This window comes from Primulina tabacum, chromosome 3 (genome assembly GCF_025594145.1).
Source record: "Primulina tabacum isolate GXHZ01 chromosome 3, ASM2559414v2, whole genome shotgun sequence".
Taxonomy (NCBI): Eukaryota; Viridiplantae; Streptophyta; class Magnoliopsida; order Lamiales; family Gesneriaceae; genus Primulina; species Primulina tabacum.
The window spans coordinates 14,450,163-14,465,454 of NC_134552.1; the positions used below are offsets into that span (position 1 = coordinate 14,450,163).

General features: G+C 36.6%; 1 protein-coding gene across 2 annotated transcripts; it reads left to right on the plus strand.

Annotated features, from left to right (window-relative positions):
• LOC142540660 (general transcription and DNA repair factor IIH subunit TFB1-1-like) lies at window positions 1-15,262 on the plus strand. Of its 2 annotated transcripts, XM_075646972.1 has the most exons (20): window positions 3-264; window positions 1,739-1,817; window positions 2,232-2,290; window positions 2,415-2,478; window positions 2,619-2,745; window positions 3,633-3,708; window positions 3,983-4,075; window positions 5,074-5,118; window positions 5,878-5,934; window positions 8,366-8,521; window positions 8,641-8,706; window positions 9,052-9,175; window positions 9,899-9,955; window positions 10,034-10,161; window positions 10,231-10,422; window positions 10,534-10,647; window positions 10,815-10,892; window positions 14,209-14,256; window positions 14,341-14,409; window positions 15,079-15,262. In XM_075646972.1, exons 1-20 carry the CDS (start codon window positions 187-189, stop codon window positions 15,163-15,165), a joined length of 1,797 nt encoding a protein of 598 aa, XP_075503087.1. In that variant the 5' UTR covers window positions 3-186; the 3' UTR covers window positions 15,166-15,262. The 2 variants fall into 2 exon arrangements, with proteins under 2 accessions (XP_075503088.1, XP_075503087.1); XM_075646973.1 differs by lacking the exons at window positions 14,209-14,256; window positions 14,341-14,409; window positions 15,079-15,262 and adding an exon at window positions 11,000-11,210 and having other exon boundaries at window positions 1-264.
• The last annotated feature ends 30 nt before the right edge of the window (window positions 15,263-15,292 follow it).

The window sequence follows — 15,292 nt, forward strand, 5'->3', positions numbered from 1 at the left end:
AATATCTAATATATACAAACCCTCAATCCGTCGCCAGATCCGTTGCCTTCATGGATGCTCCACGGCTCATTAACGCTATCGAAAACCTAATCCTCTGCGGTACAACTTTCAATCGGCCAATGTTGTAGATATCCGTTTCATTGGTTGAATCATTGTCGCCGCCGTTGAATTGGATGCATCCCTGTGATGGATGCGGAGGTGATGAAACGTGCTAAGTACAAGTCTTCTGTCAAGGACCCCGGTGTTCCTGGCGTTCTCAAATTGGTGATGAACCCTTACTTTAATTTTCCATGTTTTATCTGATGCCTGGTTACAATAGTACTCGTATTCGATTTTGAGTTCTGCTGTTTTATCAAATCAATGGTCTGCATGTAATGGGTGACGAGTGACACGAACGACAGTTTCTCGCCACATTTCACGAAGCTTTCTTTCTTACCATTTGTTGCGAGTTACACGATGAAGATCAAGTAAATGCATTTGGTAGAATGAGTATACTTGGTTGGTATCGCGTGTTTAAACTATTGTTATTCTTCTAAATGGGAGAAAGTGATACGCCGAACTTCCGTCCTAAAATTAGTCCTTTCTTCATCATCATATCCCTTATTTCAAATCTTCTTGAGGCTTTGTCTCCTCAAACTGTTGTGGCTTTCAATTCAAATTCTGACTTTAAATTTCCGGTCTCAACATATTAATTGGTAATAATCGGTGCTCACTGAGGAATTCACCAAATTAAATCTATAAGTTGGGCAAAAAATTCTTCAAAAAATTTAGTGAATTGAGCTAAATCAACAATTTGGATATGCTATAGGAAATTTGCAAATTGAGGAAAAAAATTGATGGAGGTTATTGATGTTCTATCTATTTTACTGTCTATGATTGCAATTAAACTCTTGGAAAAATTATGGTAACCAAACCAGATTCTATCCCGAAGTTTTCTAGAAACTATGGATGCTCATGACTATTCGAAAGTGGAACTTTCTAATGAAAGAGCGCAAATTGAAACTAAATGTTTTCTGCATTGTATAGCATCACCAGCTTGCGCCACACAGACTCATTAATTGGTCAAGTGCTATTTTAAGTTACACTTCAAGGTGAAACCATCATGTATAGCACTGTAGCTCTAGCGCATCATAGAGGCCACAGTCAAGACCCCATCATAGTAAATTGGTGCAATCGTAGAATCCATGGAGGCAAAAACAACACTTTGTGGTTGTATTTGGTCAATTGTTGTCTGGATAGATAGATAGATAGATAGATAGATAGAGAGAGATAGAGAGTTAGGGAGCGGTAGAGATGGAGAGAGAGTGCACATGTGATGATAAATTTCTTATTAAACAAAGCAGGAAATATTCTGAAACTTTGGCATCACTTAGATAGCGAAAGAATTGTACGTCGTTTTCAAGGGAGAAAAGATTGTCATTACGCAAAACAAAGATGTAAAATAGGGAGAAAAATCTCCCTAAACGTGGCTTGTATCTTTGTATTTCCCTTGTTCATGGCTTCCAAAGGCATCAAAAGTGCCTAAACATTTATTACAAATTCTTCAATTACTAAATCTGCAGTTGCAACTTGCAACACAATGGGTACTAACCTGTTCAAAACTACTTTTTATTCCCAATGGCTTTTATATAGCTATTGTCATATTTGAGCAGTTTTGATAATGCATCAAATATTGAATCCTTATAAAGTTCTTATGTCTTATGGTGTCAATATTCTTATTTTCTGTGTTTGTTTCCAGACTATGGAAAGGTTTATGTTTATGCCCAGTGATCCAAAATCATCTGCAAGGCTGAATGTGGAATTTGGAATGATTAAAGGTTCTTATATCTTATCATTTTCCTTTTCTGTTTGGACCCCGAGATAGTTTCTTCTGAATTATGGTTTTGAGTTTTGTTATAATGCTCTGGTAAACCATCCTCATGTAGTGGGAAAAATAATGAAGAATGAATAATCAAAGATCCTTATGTTTGGTTGAAAGATTTCTTATAGATTTGAGTTATTTGTTCCAGTCCATGGTATTGAAAGTAATTTCAAATCTATAGATCGTGTTCCGTCCATTTAAAAGAAAAACGTGAATCATCTTTAAACCATGTTAAAAAAACTAAGAAGTACAAATGGATTGAAAATATGTTCTCTCCAACTTAATTGTGCATCCATTGTCTCGTTTTCCATTATTGAAGTGCAACAATGCCCCTGAGGTGCCTTTAATTATCTCCATTTGCAAGTTGCAGGACACAAATTTACCAAGGAGGGTGCTAAGCAGGCCCTACTGAATCTTACTCAGGACCAGGTTTGTTATAATTTAAATATCCGATTCAATTTGAGAATCTTATTTAGTACCTTTGCAGACTGAAATGTTACCGTCGACCTTGGTTTTTATCTAATTAACAGGCAGACCATTTGTGTTGTTTCAGGGTGGAAATTATATTCTTGAGTTCGATAATTTTCCGGATCGTGATGTATGTCGGGACTTTGTCGGTGAGTTACAATCGTGGTTGAATATGTTAAAGGGACTTACATCTGAATTACTCTGTTAAGGAGTATGGTATTCATATATCCGATGATTGTCAAGCAAGCCTATGAACCTGACACATTGGTAATTGCTTACTTATGTGCAGCCACTGCCATTGCATTTCACAGTGAAGCTGGAGGAGTGACCTCTGATAAGTCCGCGGCACCAGTTGGTACTGAACAACTTAGCACATCAGAAATGGAGTGTCGAATTAAGCTACTTCAGGAAAACAGGTGAACACATTTTTAGACAATTTAATAAGATCATTGGCGTTGACATTATCTGACAAGACAAACATTTTGGTTTATTTGGTTCTTAACATATATATCTTTGAGATCAAGCATGATTCCACTTAGATCCACTTATCCAAAAAACCACCCATGGATGACTTGACATATAAAAGATACGATTGATTGAACTTTCAATTGGTTCCTCTGGGCAATATACTATAACTTTATCTCATCTTCATACCAACAGAACTGATGAAGGTATAATACTAATGAATTAAAGTGAATAGTCATATAGTAATAGTGCGGGGGGGTGGTTGACTGCATTCATTCAGGTATATAGAGTCTGTTTTATTTGGTACATTTTGCCCCTTGCACTGCTCTCTACCTGATTTTTTGTTTCATTCTTTTATATCTGAGTTGTATAAATTATGATGTTGTATTTAGCTGGATGATTAAAGTCTAAATAAAGACTTTTCTAAATACCTTCTTTTTTCACTTTGGAAACAGCTTTTTGCCCTTGTATATGGGAAGTATTGGGCTTATAGATGCTTGCCCAATAAATAGTTGATTTATATTTCATTCCATCATATTCAAAATGTTAGCTTTGATGCTCATGAACCATTTGAAAATAATAACGGATATATTGTTTTTGCAATTTTACAGCCATTTCATCATAAGGTTTTCAAATTTAAAGTAAATCTTAGGTTGGCGTATTTGTGGTTATGATTTAATATAGGTTATTAGTGGTATCCTACAATTTTGGCCACACCTATTTATCATACAATGCGAACAAAAGTGGGTTGTTATCCTTCTTTATGACTTTTGCTGTTTATATTTGATAGTCTGACCAGACCTATTTAATTTAAAACACTAACAAGTGTGAGTGGCAGCGAATTACAGAGACTTCACAAACAATTTGTTATTGGAGGTATCTTGACGGAAGCTGAATTCTGGGCGACAAGGAAGGTTCGCTACTGGAATTTGAAGTCATTTTTAATATTTATGAGAAATAAATAGAGATGAAAAGGAAAGGTGTAATTTTCCTTTGTTTTTTTTCTTGTTGCCTGTTCTCAAAATCTCAAGGTGGTTGACTTTTTTTTTTCCCATTCCAAATTGGTTTTATGGAAGGTCACTTGTATTCTCTTGAAATAAGTTTGGTGGAAGTGATATTTAGCTGGTTTCGAGGAGCTATTGGTGGAACATCTATAATCAATATTTATTGTTTACCTGTGGAGAACAGAAATTGCTGGAGCAGAATGACAATAAACGGCCAAAGCAGTGGGTTGCTTTAAAAAACGAAATGTGGACTGTAAAACCATTATCTGATGGTCAGGTACTTACTAGCTCCTTCACCACTCTTATGCTTATGTGCATGTTTGAGTATTCATTTTTATGCGTAAATAGGGTTGTCCATATCATATGATGTACTTGTTTTATGTAATCAAAAGTGGATTTGCTGATTCCAATTGATTCTTGTCATCCAAATGTTGGCCCTTAATATGATTGGATTGTGGGTTGTGCTGGTTGGTTCACACTCGATATTGTGGCCCTTTCAGCGCAACATGCATAAACCATTTTAATGCTCTATCACAGAGGATTGAGATTACATGACCCATTCACATTTTTAAGCTTTTTTTTTAAATTTTTTTTAACGTTTTAGGTTCATTCACACCCATATCCTCTCCCAGACAGAACCATCTTACACCCTGAAAACCAGAAAACTGGTGATTTAAAATAAATGGAAAAAGAAAGGGAGTTTGGCTGAAAATATAGAGCTATAGTTATGCCTTTTACATTCTCAGGCCAATCATTTCTTCTTCCGGCATTGTTTTGGTCTTCTTGATGGGCATTAGATGCTAATATTAATGGAACATTGACATGGGAAGATTTGGTGGTCCATCATTTTCATGAGTAGAAAAGTGCTGGTGCTGGATGGCCGTGGGTGCTGGGGATAGTGGTGAAGTTGGAAGTTGAAAGTTGAAACTTTATTTGCTACATATATGATATCACCCCATTGTGACAATTAATATTTGCTTTGATGGATCTGAATTATTATAAGAGATGGTTGTTTTTGGATGATCATAGACGGTATTTGTTTTGTTTTTGTCTGCAAAAGTAAATATTGATGCAGCATATGAATTTGCGTGCGTGCGTGTATATATATTTTTAAAGCTTGTTACAACAGGCACAAGCTAATGGCTACTCAGTCTTTCTGAACCTAGGTTTTACTGCATGTGTTAAGTCATAAGTGTGAACCTTGACAAGTTTCTGTAGTATTCCATAATTTCGATATGGACCTGTCAGTCTCAATTTTAATTGTTGTGTTTTCAGTCAAACAGAGTTACATTTAACCTGACACCAGAAATCATCCATCAGGTATGTTTCCTTCTTTCTTCCAGTTTTTTTTTTGGTTCGTGTAGCAGCAGTAAGTGAAAAGATGCCTCATCCAGATAGTGTGCTCCAAGTTAAGTTCCTATACCATAGGCAACAACTGAAGTACCTTAATTCAACTCACTTGCTAGTGTTGAAATTTTTGGAGGAAAGACAATCTTAAATGGGCCACGATTGATATGGCCTTGTGTGATGCCATTATACTAAGGACATGACCCAGGAGCGTAACTGAATGATAAAATCATGAAAACGATATCCTTTAAGAATCTTTCTAATAAACATCAAGTGATAAGTTTGTTTTTAAGTTTATGCCACTCAGAAAATTCTTTCAATATTCAAATTAAGCAACAATTTTTAGAAGAGACATATCTAAGATATTGAATTTATAATGACCATTTTTTTTGGGATGATGATGATATGATTCAACAATTAGTTCATAAAATCTGACAAATCTATTTCGGTTTTGTCATTTAATAAGCTTACTAATCAGTGACCACCTTGTGTTGTCAACTCTACTTCGGTTATATAAAACTTTGGATTTTGAGTGAAATAGTTGAAACAAGTCACTGACTGATGTGTAACAAGAGAAGACAAAAAGTTGAAAATGTAGTTTTCTTCTATTTGCCTCTTTCTTTGTTTTGTTGTTTGTCACAAGTAAATTATAACTATGTTGAATGCTTGACATACTTTTCGCGTACGCATCTGTGCTCTTTTTTAACATATGGATTCTGAATTTTTATTCAGATATTCGCCGAGAAACCAGCTGTTCGCCAAGCATATTTGAATTTTGTCCCGAGCAAGGTTAGAATACCTTGAAACTTCTGAACGTATTTGGAGATGTTTCTGTTTGCTAAATATTTTCTTGCGGTTCTTCTTAACTGATTTCTTCCTTGCACTCGTTGGTACACTAGTAAACTTTATGGTTGATGTGATGTTCTTCGCATGCCCTGTTGTAATTTTCAGTGGGTTTCCTGAACTTTTGGTGCTTCATTCATGGTTCTTTTACCTGGATCTAGATGCCTTAAAATTTAATCATGTCATTATTATCCTGTAATGAGTCAAACTTAGAGGCTTTGGAGGCCATGGTGATTTAGTGATGATAGAAAGAAGTCAAATCTTTGGCTGAGTCATAGTTGGTTCTTGTTATGGTCCTGGCCATGAAGTTTACATGGACAAATACGAGGGGAAGGGCTAGGGGAAAGTCTTGACTATTTTGAGATATTGAGTTTTATTTTGGTTCTTCATTCTTTTAGGGGTCTAGCTTGTACCAGCGCATGATGTGTTTTCTAGTGTAGAGTTGCTACTCTTGGGTTCTTTTGTTTGATGGGTTGCATCATGTTGAAATTCTTATATTATTATCGTTTAGTTCCATAAGGTTCATATTCTTTATCCAGTTTTGTCACCTCACTTTGGTATTAAAGAACATTGTAGTTGTAGCAATTGGTCCAATTTCTGGGATCTGACACACCAAAGATCATGGCAATCACACGTGCGTGCAGAAGCGAACCTAGGACTGTTAGGATGGTGATGTGTTTAGAGGAATATGATAAAAATAACTCAAGGCAAGTTTTTTTCCATGAGGATAAATTGGATTCGATTGGAAAATCATTGGGAGCTGTGGATGATTTGAAGAAGCTAGTGGAACAACCCTTATATCCATAGGTCGAAGACCAAAATCAGAAGCCTGTGATGAAGGGTTTGAGGAGCTGAAACAAGCAATGCAATGAGTCTAATTATATGGTTATGATCCAATTGAGTGGATTTCCAAGGCTTAACAATGTCTTGATATTAATGAAACACCCTCATATTATAAGGTGTGACTTGATATATTTGTATCTTTGGCGTCACCCATGCTTTCATTCTATGGGTGAAGGAGATTCCTGTGTTTGGGCTAGCAAGATTAGTGGAGGAGCTGATAAGAAGATATGGTTGGGGGAATAGCTACAAATCCTTGTGAGCAGCTTGCTTCTCTTAAACAAGATCAAAGGTCAGTTTGAACAATTTGAGTATCCCTAAGCTAGAGTGATGGAGATTAAGTGGAATAATAACGGGGCTGTTTCTTTAGTTGTTTACGAAATGACATGAGGAGCGTCAGTAGCCACGACCCAGTTACGCTAAAGAATAATGTAGTTGATGAGGGACGCAGAGGATGAAAATACCATAGAGACGGACCATACATGGTTAGAATAGGATATAATATTGGTAGTGGAGAATTCAACTCTAGTTGCTTATTGTTTGGGCTCAGAATCAACAATTGGGGCAAATCTCCAAGCCCAACCATTATTTGATAGTAATATAAGGCAATTTATGAGAGAGGGGCATACCTTCGTGAAGGCGGTCGAGGCTGGGGGAATAAATCCACCCCTTTGCCATGGTCAGGGGCTGGTAGTGAACCATCGGCAAATGCTCACTATGGTAAATGCCTGGAAAATAATCCAACAGATGGTCAAGCTGTTATCCATCAAGAGTTTTTAAACACAAAAGAAAAGGTTTTTATTTTTATTTTTATGTAGATAGCTTTACAGATCTTCACATCGATGCCCTCATAACTCACTATGTGTAACAAGAAGATGATGAAGGGGATTGAGTGGTGAATTTCAATACCGAGGAAAGCCGAGAGTAGATATTTAGGAGAAAACAAGCGGAGAGAGATTTTGGACCCGGGTTTTATGAAATCATACTATATTTTGAAAATTTATATGATTTTATTTCTTATAATAAACTTTTATCGTCACGGTTATTACTTTTTACCCAAAGTTAGATTGTGATCTCTCTAGCCTTTTGACTTTGACGATCTTTATATTTTGTAGAACCTATAGAAAGAGGATTGAGCATCTACTGAGTTCAGGTTCTTAAATAGTAATAATATTTAACATGTGCAATATCTGTTAATGCTTCAAAGTAATTTCATTTTTGGGTTGTGCTATTTAAGGGTTCTTTCCAAAGAATCAGTTAATGACTTTGTGATATTTTCTCTACTTATATGGCATATGGACAGAAACTAAAAATTGTCATTGTTCTGAAAGTAATTTACGCGATTGATATTTCGTGATTAAAACACTGCTGTCCTCTTCAAAATGCTGCCTAGGCAAATGATAAGTGGTTTGTATAGTAAGAATCTATACTTTTCCTTTTGCGAAAGCCTTGAAGATATAGTGTGGTTCATGTGTTTGTATGTATTGCTATAACCACGAAAGTCACTAGAAAATGAATTTTACTAATTTTATTCCAGATGACTGAGAAAGAGTTCTGGACCAAATATTCAAGAGCAGAATATTTTCACAGCACAAGAAATGTGGTTGCTGCTGCAGCAGAGGCTGCTTTAGATGAGGAGCTTGCTGTTTTTCTGAAGCAAGACAAGATGTTGGCCGATGAAGCTCGCAGAAAGGTCATTTTAATGAGTTAGTTTATTTTTTATTGTGCTTTAATAGACATTCTCATGCAGCATCTTGTTTCTTCGGTAATTATCTTTCGCTCATTTTGGTGACAATTTTACTCAATTTTCAGATCAGGCGTGTCGATCCAACTGTGGACATGGAAGCTGATAAGGGCGATGACTACATACATATCCCGGTACATTTGTGGCACCGACAATCTGCAATCTTATTCTTGTTACTTGAACTTGTCCATGGACATTTTTTTCAAATAGAGGCTTTCTTTGACCCACTTTGCATTTAATATGTTGTTTCTGCTCTCAAGTTTATGAAAAATATCTGATATCCAAAAAAATCAATACTTTTAAGAATAAGTTGTTTGTGTTCACTACATCAGGCATTTCCTTGATGTTTAGTTTCCCTGTGTATTTATTATTCTCTCTAAGCATTTTTTCCTGTGTAACTGCACGTTGGTATTCATGGCATGTTACAGTTTGATCGATGAATTCATTATGCTCAATAAACGTACTCCATAAAAGTGTAGGATCGTGGTCTACTTAATGATGACACCAAGGATGTTTTTGATGCTCAATATGAGCCATATCGAAGATCTTTCTCACAAAATCTCAACCAACATGCAGCTGTTGTTCTTCAAGGAAGAGTTGTAGGTTGGTTTTCCAGAGCCTTCTAATGCTTATTTATCAATAAGTAAGGCTTTCGGCTTTTTGGAAGTGGAGATTTTCGATGCAACTTGAAGTTCTTAAATAATTTACTGGTCCGTGAGAGTATGGTCTTATTTGTTGCTTTTGATACCTGTTAGGAGCTGGGGTTATTATTTTCAGCAGTCCGGAAATTGTTGAGAGTCTAGAGACATCATGACATGTTTTGTTTGTGCAGATCCCGTAGGTGTTGAACCTAATTCTTTAATAAGGGCTAGCTACATTGTATGAGATGTGGATGTTGTTTGTTGATGGCAAGACTATTGTTATTTATCCAAGTCTTACCCTTGGAGAATCTAGAGATTTTTCTGTAGTGTTGGTGAATGGTGAGTGAATGTGTTTGTGTATACGGGAGCATGTGCTTGTGTTAGTCTGCTTTGCAGCATCTCATTGTCTGCTATAACTTATTTAATATGGTGCTTATTCATATAATTGTAATCAAATTTTGTTTTATATCCATTAACAACTTCAGGTTTGGTTTTGTTGCAAATTCTGCTGCTCATCTGTTGTTTATTCATTTTATATTGCAGCCACCGATATAAGAAGCCAAAGCAGTTTGTTTATTATCCAATAAAATTACTTCATCGTGTTTAGATCTTACTTTGTACCATTGCTGAAATATAGGACAGCCTGACTTTTTTCTTTTTTTTTGTTTGAACAATCTGATAATAGATGTTGGTCTAGGAGATGCAAGGTCTGTTGCTGAAGCCCTCATCAGGACAAAACAAGGTTGCTATTGCCTGGCTTTCTTAGTTTCCATTTTTATATGCGACAAGTATGCTTGTTGACTTGTAACTGTATTTGCAGTTGAACTGGCTAATGACTTATCTGATAGCAATTTGGATCGAGAACGCTCAGACAGGATTTCTCGAATGACTGAGATTGAGGATCTTTGGGGGCCTCAAGACCCTTCAGTTGCACCCCTATGCATAAAGGTTTGACCTTTTTTTTGGGAATTGAATTAGAAACTTATTATTTTATAATTTCTTGATTTCTTTATACAGGATCCTCGGGATTACTTTGAATTTAAACATGCTAATGCCCTAGAACCATTGGGGGATGCAAGTTCAGGTGCATATACAGTATTACGTAGTGTCCGGTCCAGTGAAGCCTATGATTCCTTGAGGGAACTCATATCTGATGTTAGAGAGAGAGGTCTGAAAGAACCACTAATGAATCCAGAAGTCTCTTTCAAGGTATTTTGTTCATGAACACTTTTTGACGTGGTTCATGAAGAGAGAGAGGCTTGCATACTTTACCGATGGCTGATGCTACAAAAGTTTACTGCTCTGCGTTGTTGTTTATAGGTCCTTAATGTGTTGACCCAGAACATCTCTAGCACCAAGTTTAATATTGGAAAGAACCCTCATGAAAGTGTTTTGGATGGCTTGCCAAAAGTTCTTAAAGACGAACTTTTACATGTAAGCCCTGACTCAAACTTATACTTAAAAATTAAATCGTTACATGCAAAATGTTTCAATTATGACGTTAGTATATATATTTTTATATCAATTGAATAAAAACTTATTTGTGGCAATTGGTGTATATCAATCCTTGGTGATGTCCGAGTAATATAATTTTTTTTCAGCACTGGACGTCTATCCAGGAATTATTGAAGCACTTTTGGTCGTCGTACCCAGTAACAACGAAGTACCTTTATGTGAAGGTTAGTTCTCACGTTTGAAATCCTTGTATGTGCCATTATTGAATTCTTTATAGCTAGTCTAACAAAGTATTGCAACATGTCCTGACACGAAAAATTTGTTATCTTAGCTACGATGAGCTTCTCCTTCTCTTTTCATCAGCTGGCTGCCACATAATCAGCATAATGTTTTAGGCGAATAAGTTAGTGGTGCTAGGAACTTTTGGCAGACAGAGTAGTATTTTTTCCTGGGAAGAGGGGAGGGATTTCCCCTGGTTTTGTATGCTCCTGACTGTTGAAACCAAAGGAGAGTTATAACAGGTTGAGCCTCGGCGTGACTTTGAACCTCATGAAACTAAGGGTGTGCAATTACGGATGTAAACGATCCAAACCAAACCAAACCAAACCAAACCAACAGTAGCAGGTTTGAGATTGGCTCGTTTAAGATTGTTTGAGGCTCAAGTTCGATTCGAGCTTCTATTTTCAGGCTCGAGCTCGGTTTGTATTAAAATTACTAAGCTCGAGGGCTCGTTAAAAGCTCGTTTATCATGATAATCAAACCTGGCTCGAGCTTGATTCATTAATAGCTCGTTTGTCATGTTTAACAAGCCTGACTTGAAATCGGCTCGTTTTCGAGCTCGTAAAGCATAGAATTGAGTTCGAGTTTGAGCTTAATTCGAGCTTGTTAAAAATTAAATATATCTATGAATTAATTTTTTAAATCAGAAATAAAAATATAATCTAGTGATCGATGGGTTGGGGAGGTTGGTGGATAAGGTGAAGGCGGCAAATGTTGTGAGAGATCTTGCGGTTGGAAGGGAAAACATAGAGATTTCGCACGTTCAATTCGCGGATGACACATTGTTTCTTACCCAATCAAAGATACACATGTTGAAGGTGGTCGAACTTTTAAAACTGTTCTGCAGCAGATCTGGAATGAAGATTAACTTTGATAAAAGTGTTGTTCTAGGAATGAACTACTCGGATGAGGAAGTTGAGGGATTGGCTTCGGAAATTGGGTGCAAGAAAGAGCAATGGCCGATTACGTACTTGGGTGCACCGTTGGGAGGGAATCCAAATAAGATGGAATTTTGGGCACCTGTGGTGTCAAAAATGTCGAAAAAGTTGGCAAGTTGGAAGAAGTCATTTCTATCGAGAGGGGGTCGCTTGACATTGATAAAAACGGTTCTAAGCGCAATGCCAACCTACTATATGTCTCTTTTCAAGGTACCGGTTCGCGTGGCTAAGATTATGGAAAAAATGATGAGGGACTTTCTATGGGATGGGGCCGATGGGGAGACGCATTGCCACGTTGTTAGTTGGGAACAAGTGTGCAAGCCGAAAGATAAGGGAGGTCTTGGATTGGGTAACATTCGCTTAAGAAATAAGGCTCTATTAGGAAAATGGTGGTGGAGGTGCGCGGTAGAAAAAGACTCGTTATGGAAAAAAGTTTTGGAAAGCATTTACGGGAATGAAGAAAATGGGTGGGATGTAAGGTTGGCCAGGACGTCGACTTTGAGAAGCCCTTGGAAGTTCATCTCTAGTTCTCAAACGACTTGTCATCAGATGATTGGCACGGTGCTAAAGGGGGGAAACATTTTAAGATTCTGGGAGGATAGGTGGGCAGGTGAGATGCCATTCAGAGAGTGTTTTCCGCGTCTGTACCGCCTCTCTTCGTGTACCAACAAGCCAATTAACCAGTTTTATTCGAGTAATGATAGTCAGGGTCAGTCTAGCTTTCAGTGGGATGTTAGGTTTAGAAGAAGGTTAAATACTTTCGAGTTGGAAGAGTGCAGTAACCTATTAGGGGTCTTAGATTCCGTTACATTGTCTGTGGGTACTATGGATACTCGTGTTTGGTTGGGGGATCCTTCCGGAGTCTTTTCCGTTTCATCTTTTTATTCATCATTCTTTCCAGTACGCACTTTTCCAATTTTCCCACAATACACTAACATTTGGCAAGTACCGATACCACAAAAGGTAAAAGTGTTTTCTTGGATTGTGGCTTTGGGGAAATTGCAGACTTGCGATGAAATACAGAGAAGAAGGCCGGGCATAATTTTAAGTCCCAGTGGTGCTGCTTATGCAAGAAAAGCGGGGAGAATCAGGACCACCTACTGCTGCACTGTGCTTTCACGACTACAATATGGATCAAATTCATGCAGCATTTGGGCTTCCAATGGACTTTCCCTTGCAGATTAAGGGACATGCTGCTTATGGATCAGGAATTCCTTAAGGAGAAGGGTCTAACGGAATTCTGGTACGTAGTGATTCAGTGCATTTTCTGGTCAATCTAGATGGAACGCAATAACAGAATTTTTAGCGATAAAGGATTCGGAGGAAGAACTATGGGAGAAGATCAAGTTCAAAGTGGCGACTTGGACGCTCAACATAACGCAGTTTCACAATATGCGAATATCGGACCTAGTTAGGGATTGGAATTTTATTTGTTCCTAGTGCGCTGTTTTTTATCACGGTTATGTTTCGTGGATCGCTCATCCACTTGTTTTGTAAACTTTAAATCTATTATATTAAATCACAGTTTCTTATCAAAAAAAAAATAAATCTAACATCCAGATAACAAATATTCTCCATACACTAATATCACCATATAAATAACATTGCAATAACTTCACTCCGGTAATACTTCATTCACTGTGTTCCAAGTAAATTTTATTTTTTAATCAATATAAATTCATTATATTCAATTTAATATAATATTTTACGATAATATTTGTAAAGTTACTCAATATGTATATGATTTGGTGATGTAAATTTTTTAGGAAAAAATAATAAGTTGGTGTATTTCTGTTAATTTATTATGTTTTAAAGAATTTTTTAATATAATGATATGCAAGATAAAAAAATGTAATTGTGACTATGTGGTGTAAATTCATCTTTTTTTCAACTATATTTTATGTTCAATTCCTTCCATTGACATTAGTACTAATATTTTTATTTGTCAACTCAACAAATGAGTCAAGTTCGAGATTACGAGCTACCTAAACGAGTCGAGCCTATTATCGAACATGTTTGCGAGCCTATTATCGAAAATGTTTGCGAGCTCACGAGTCAAATATCCTTAGACTTGAGCTTGGTTTGATTAAATTTCGAGCTCGAAATTGAGCTTGAGTTTGACTTGATATGATTAACAAACGAACTTTAACGAACTTTTTATCGATCCGAACTTCGAATAGCTCGCAAACGGTTTGGTTCATTTACATCCCTATGTGCAATATAGTTTTACAATTGTTTCTTTGATCTCATTCCTTCAATTTAGATTTTGATGAAATTGTAGTGAAAGACGATGTTTGTTATTCCATTGTCATGCCTTAATCAGGTTGCTAGATTGAAAGATGCAATGTCACAAGTGTATCCAAAGCTACAGGTACCTTCAGTTATTTTAGATGTGTTGACTTCTCAATGCATTCTGCATTGCCTTTATGACTGTTAAAATTTCATCTGGTAGCAGGAAATTAAGGTATCTGTTCAATCGGATTTCAGGCATCAAGTTTCACTTCTCATTCAGCCAATGCAACAGGTATAGTACTATCTCCCCAATGAGGTTTCATTAAGATTTTCGTGCATAGAGTACAGCTTTTGCAAGAGTAGTGAGCTAATTGAAATAAAATGTATTGGGGGAACCAATCTCCAACTCCATTCTCTTTTATTTTTTGTATTTTGTGGTTGGATGTGGATAGATGAAGATCCGAGAAACTGGTTTAAAAATATGAAAAAAAAATTTGAAATATCGGATAAAATTATAACTTGAGGATGCTATGAGCAGTTGATAAATGGGAAGAAGCCCTCCGATGTGTTTGTCACAGCAAAACTCAAACAAATTTAAAAACCACTAGTTATAAAGGAACTTGCAATAGGATTATAACTTTTTTCACTACATCTGGAGTAACCTTTATACCTTCATCGTTTCCCTCCTACTCAGATGATATATATATCTATGTGCTCAGTATTGTAGTTTAGAATCAGTAAATGCCATCATTTTTTCATTCAAGTTGTGACTATGAGTTCCATGCTATCCCTTGCATAAAAAACACGAACACATGATAAGAGAGAAGATGAAAAACACATCCAAAGCTCTGTGATATCTGCTTTACTTGCAATTTCTGAAATCTCGTTTTAAGCATTTAATGCCTGCAGCATTGCTGTGTCTCTCGGTTGAATCCAATTTATGTGCAACTTGTTGCTTCAGGCTCTAGATGCTGCCTTGACACATTATGAAGCTGATGTTCAGAAGAGACTTGCTAGGAGTGGAGAAAGACCTAACGGGATCGTGTAGTAGCAATTTTATTCTGCCATTATCAGCTTTGGGATTGCATACGTACATTGTACATTCTACAAAATTTTGTTAGCTGTGTTCCTGACCAGGAAGAGTATCTACATCTTTTTTTCCCCAAATTCTTCGG

What these genes read in the sequence shown, in the direction of transcription:
- LOC142540660 (XM_075646972.1), top strand. Translation starts at nt 187, where the DNA reads ATGGATGCGGAGGTGATGAAACGTGCTAAGTACAAGTCTTCTGTCAAG. An exon ending in AATTCTGGGCGACAAGGAAG is followed by an intron (nt 3,709 to 3,982) that starts GTTCGCTACTGG and finishes TGTGGAGAACAG; the next exon opens with AAATTGCTGGAGCAGAATGA. An exon ending in AACCATTATCTGATGGTCAG is followed by an intron (nt 4,076 to 5,073) that starts GTACTTACTAGC and finishes TTGTGTTTTCAG; the next exon opens with TCAAACAGAGTTACATTTAA.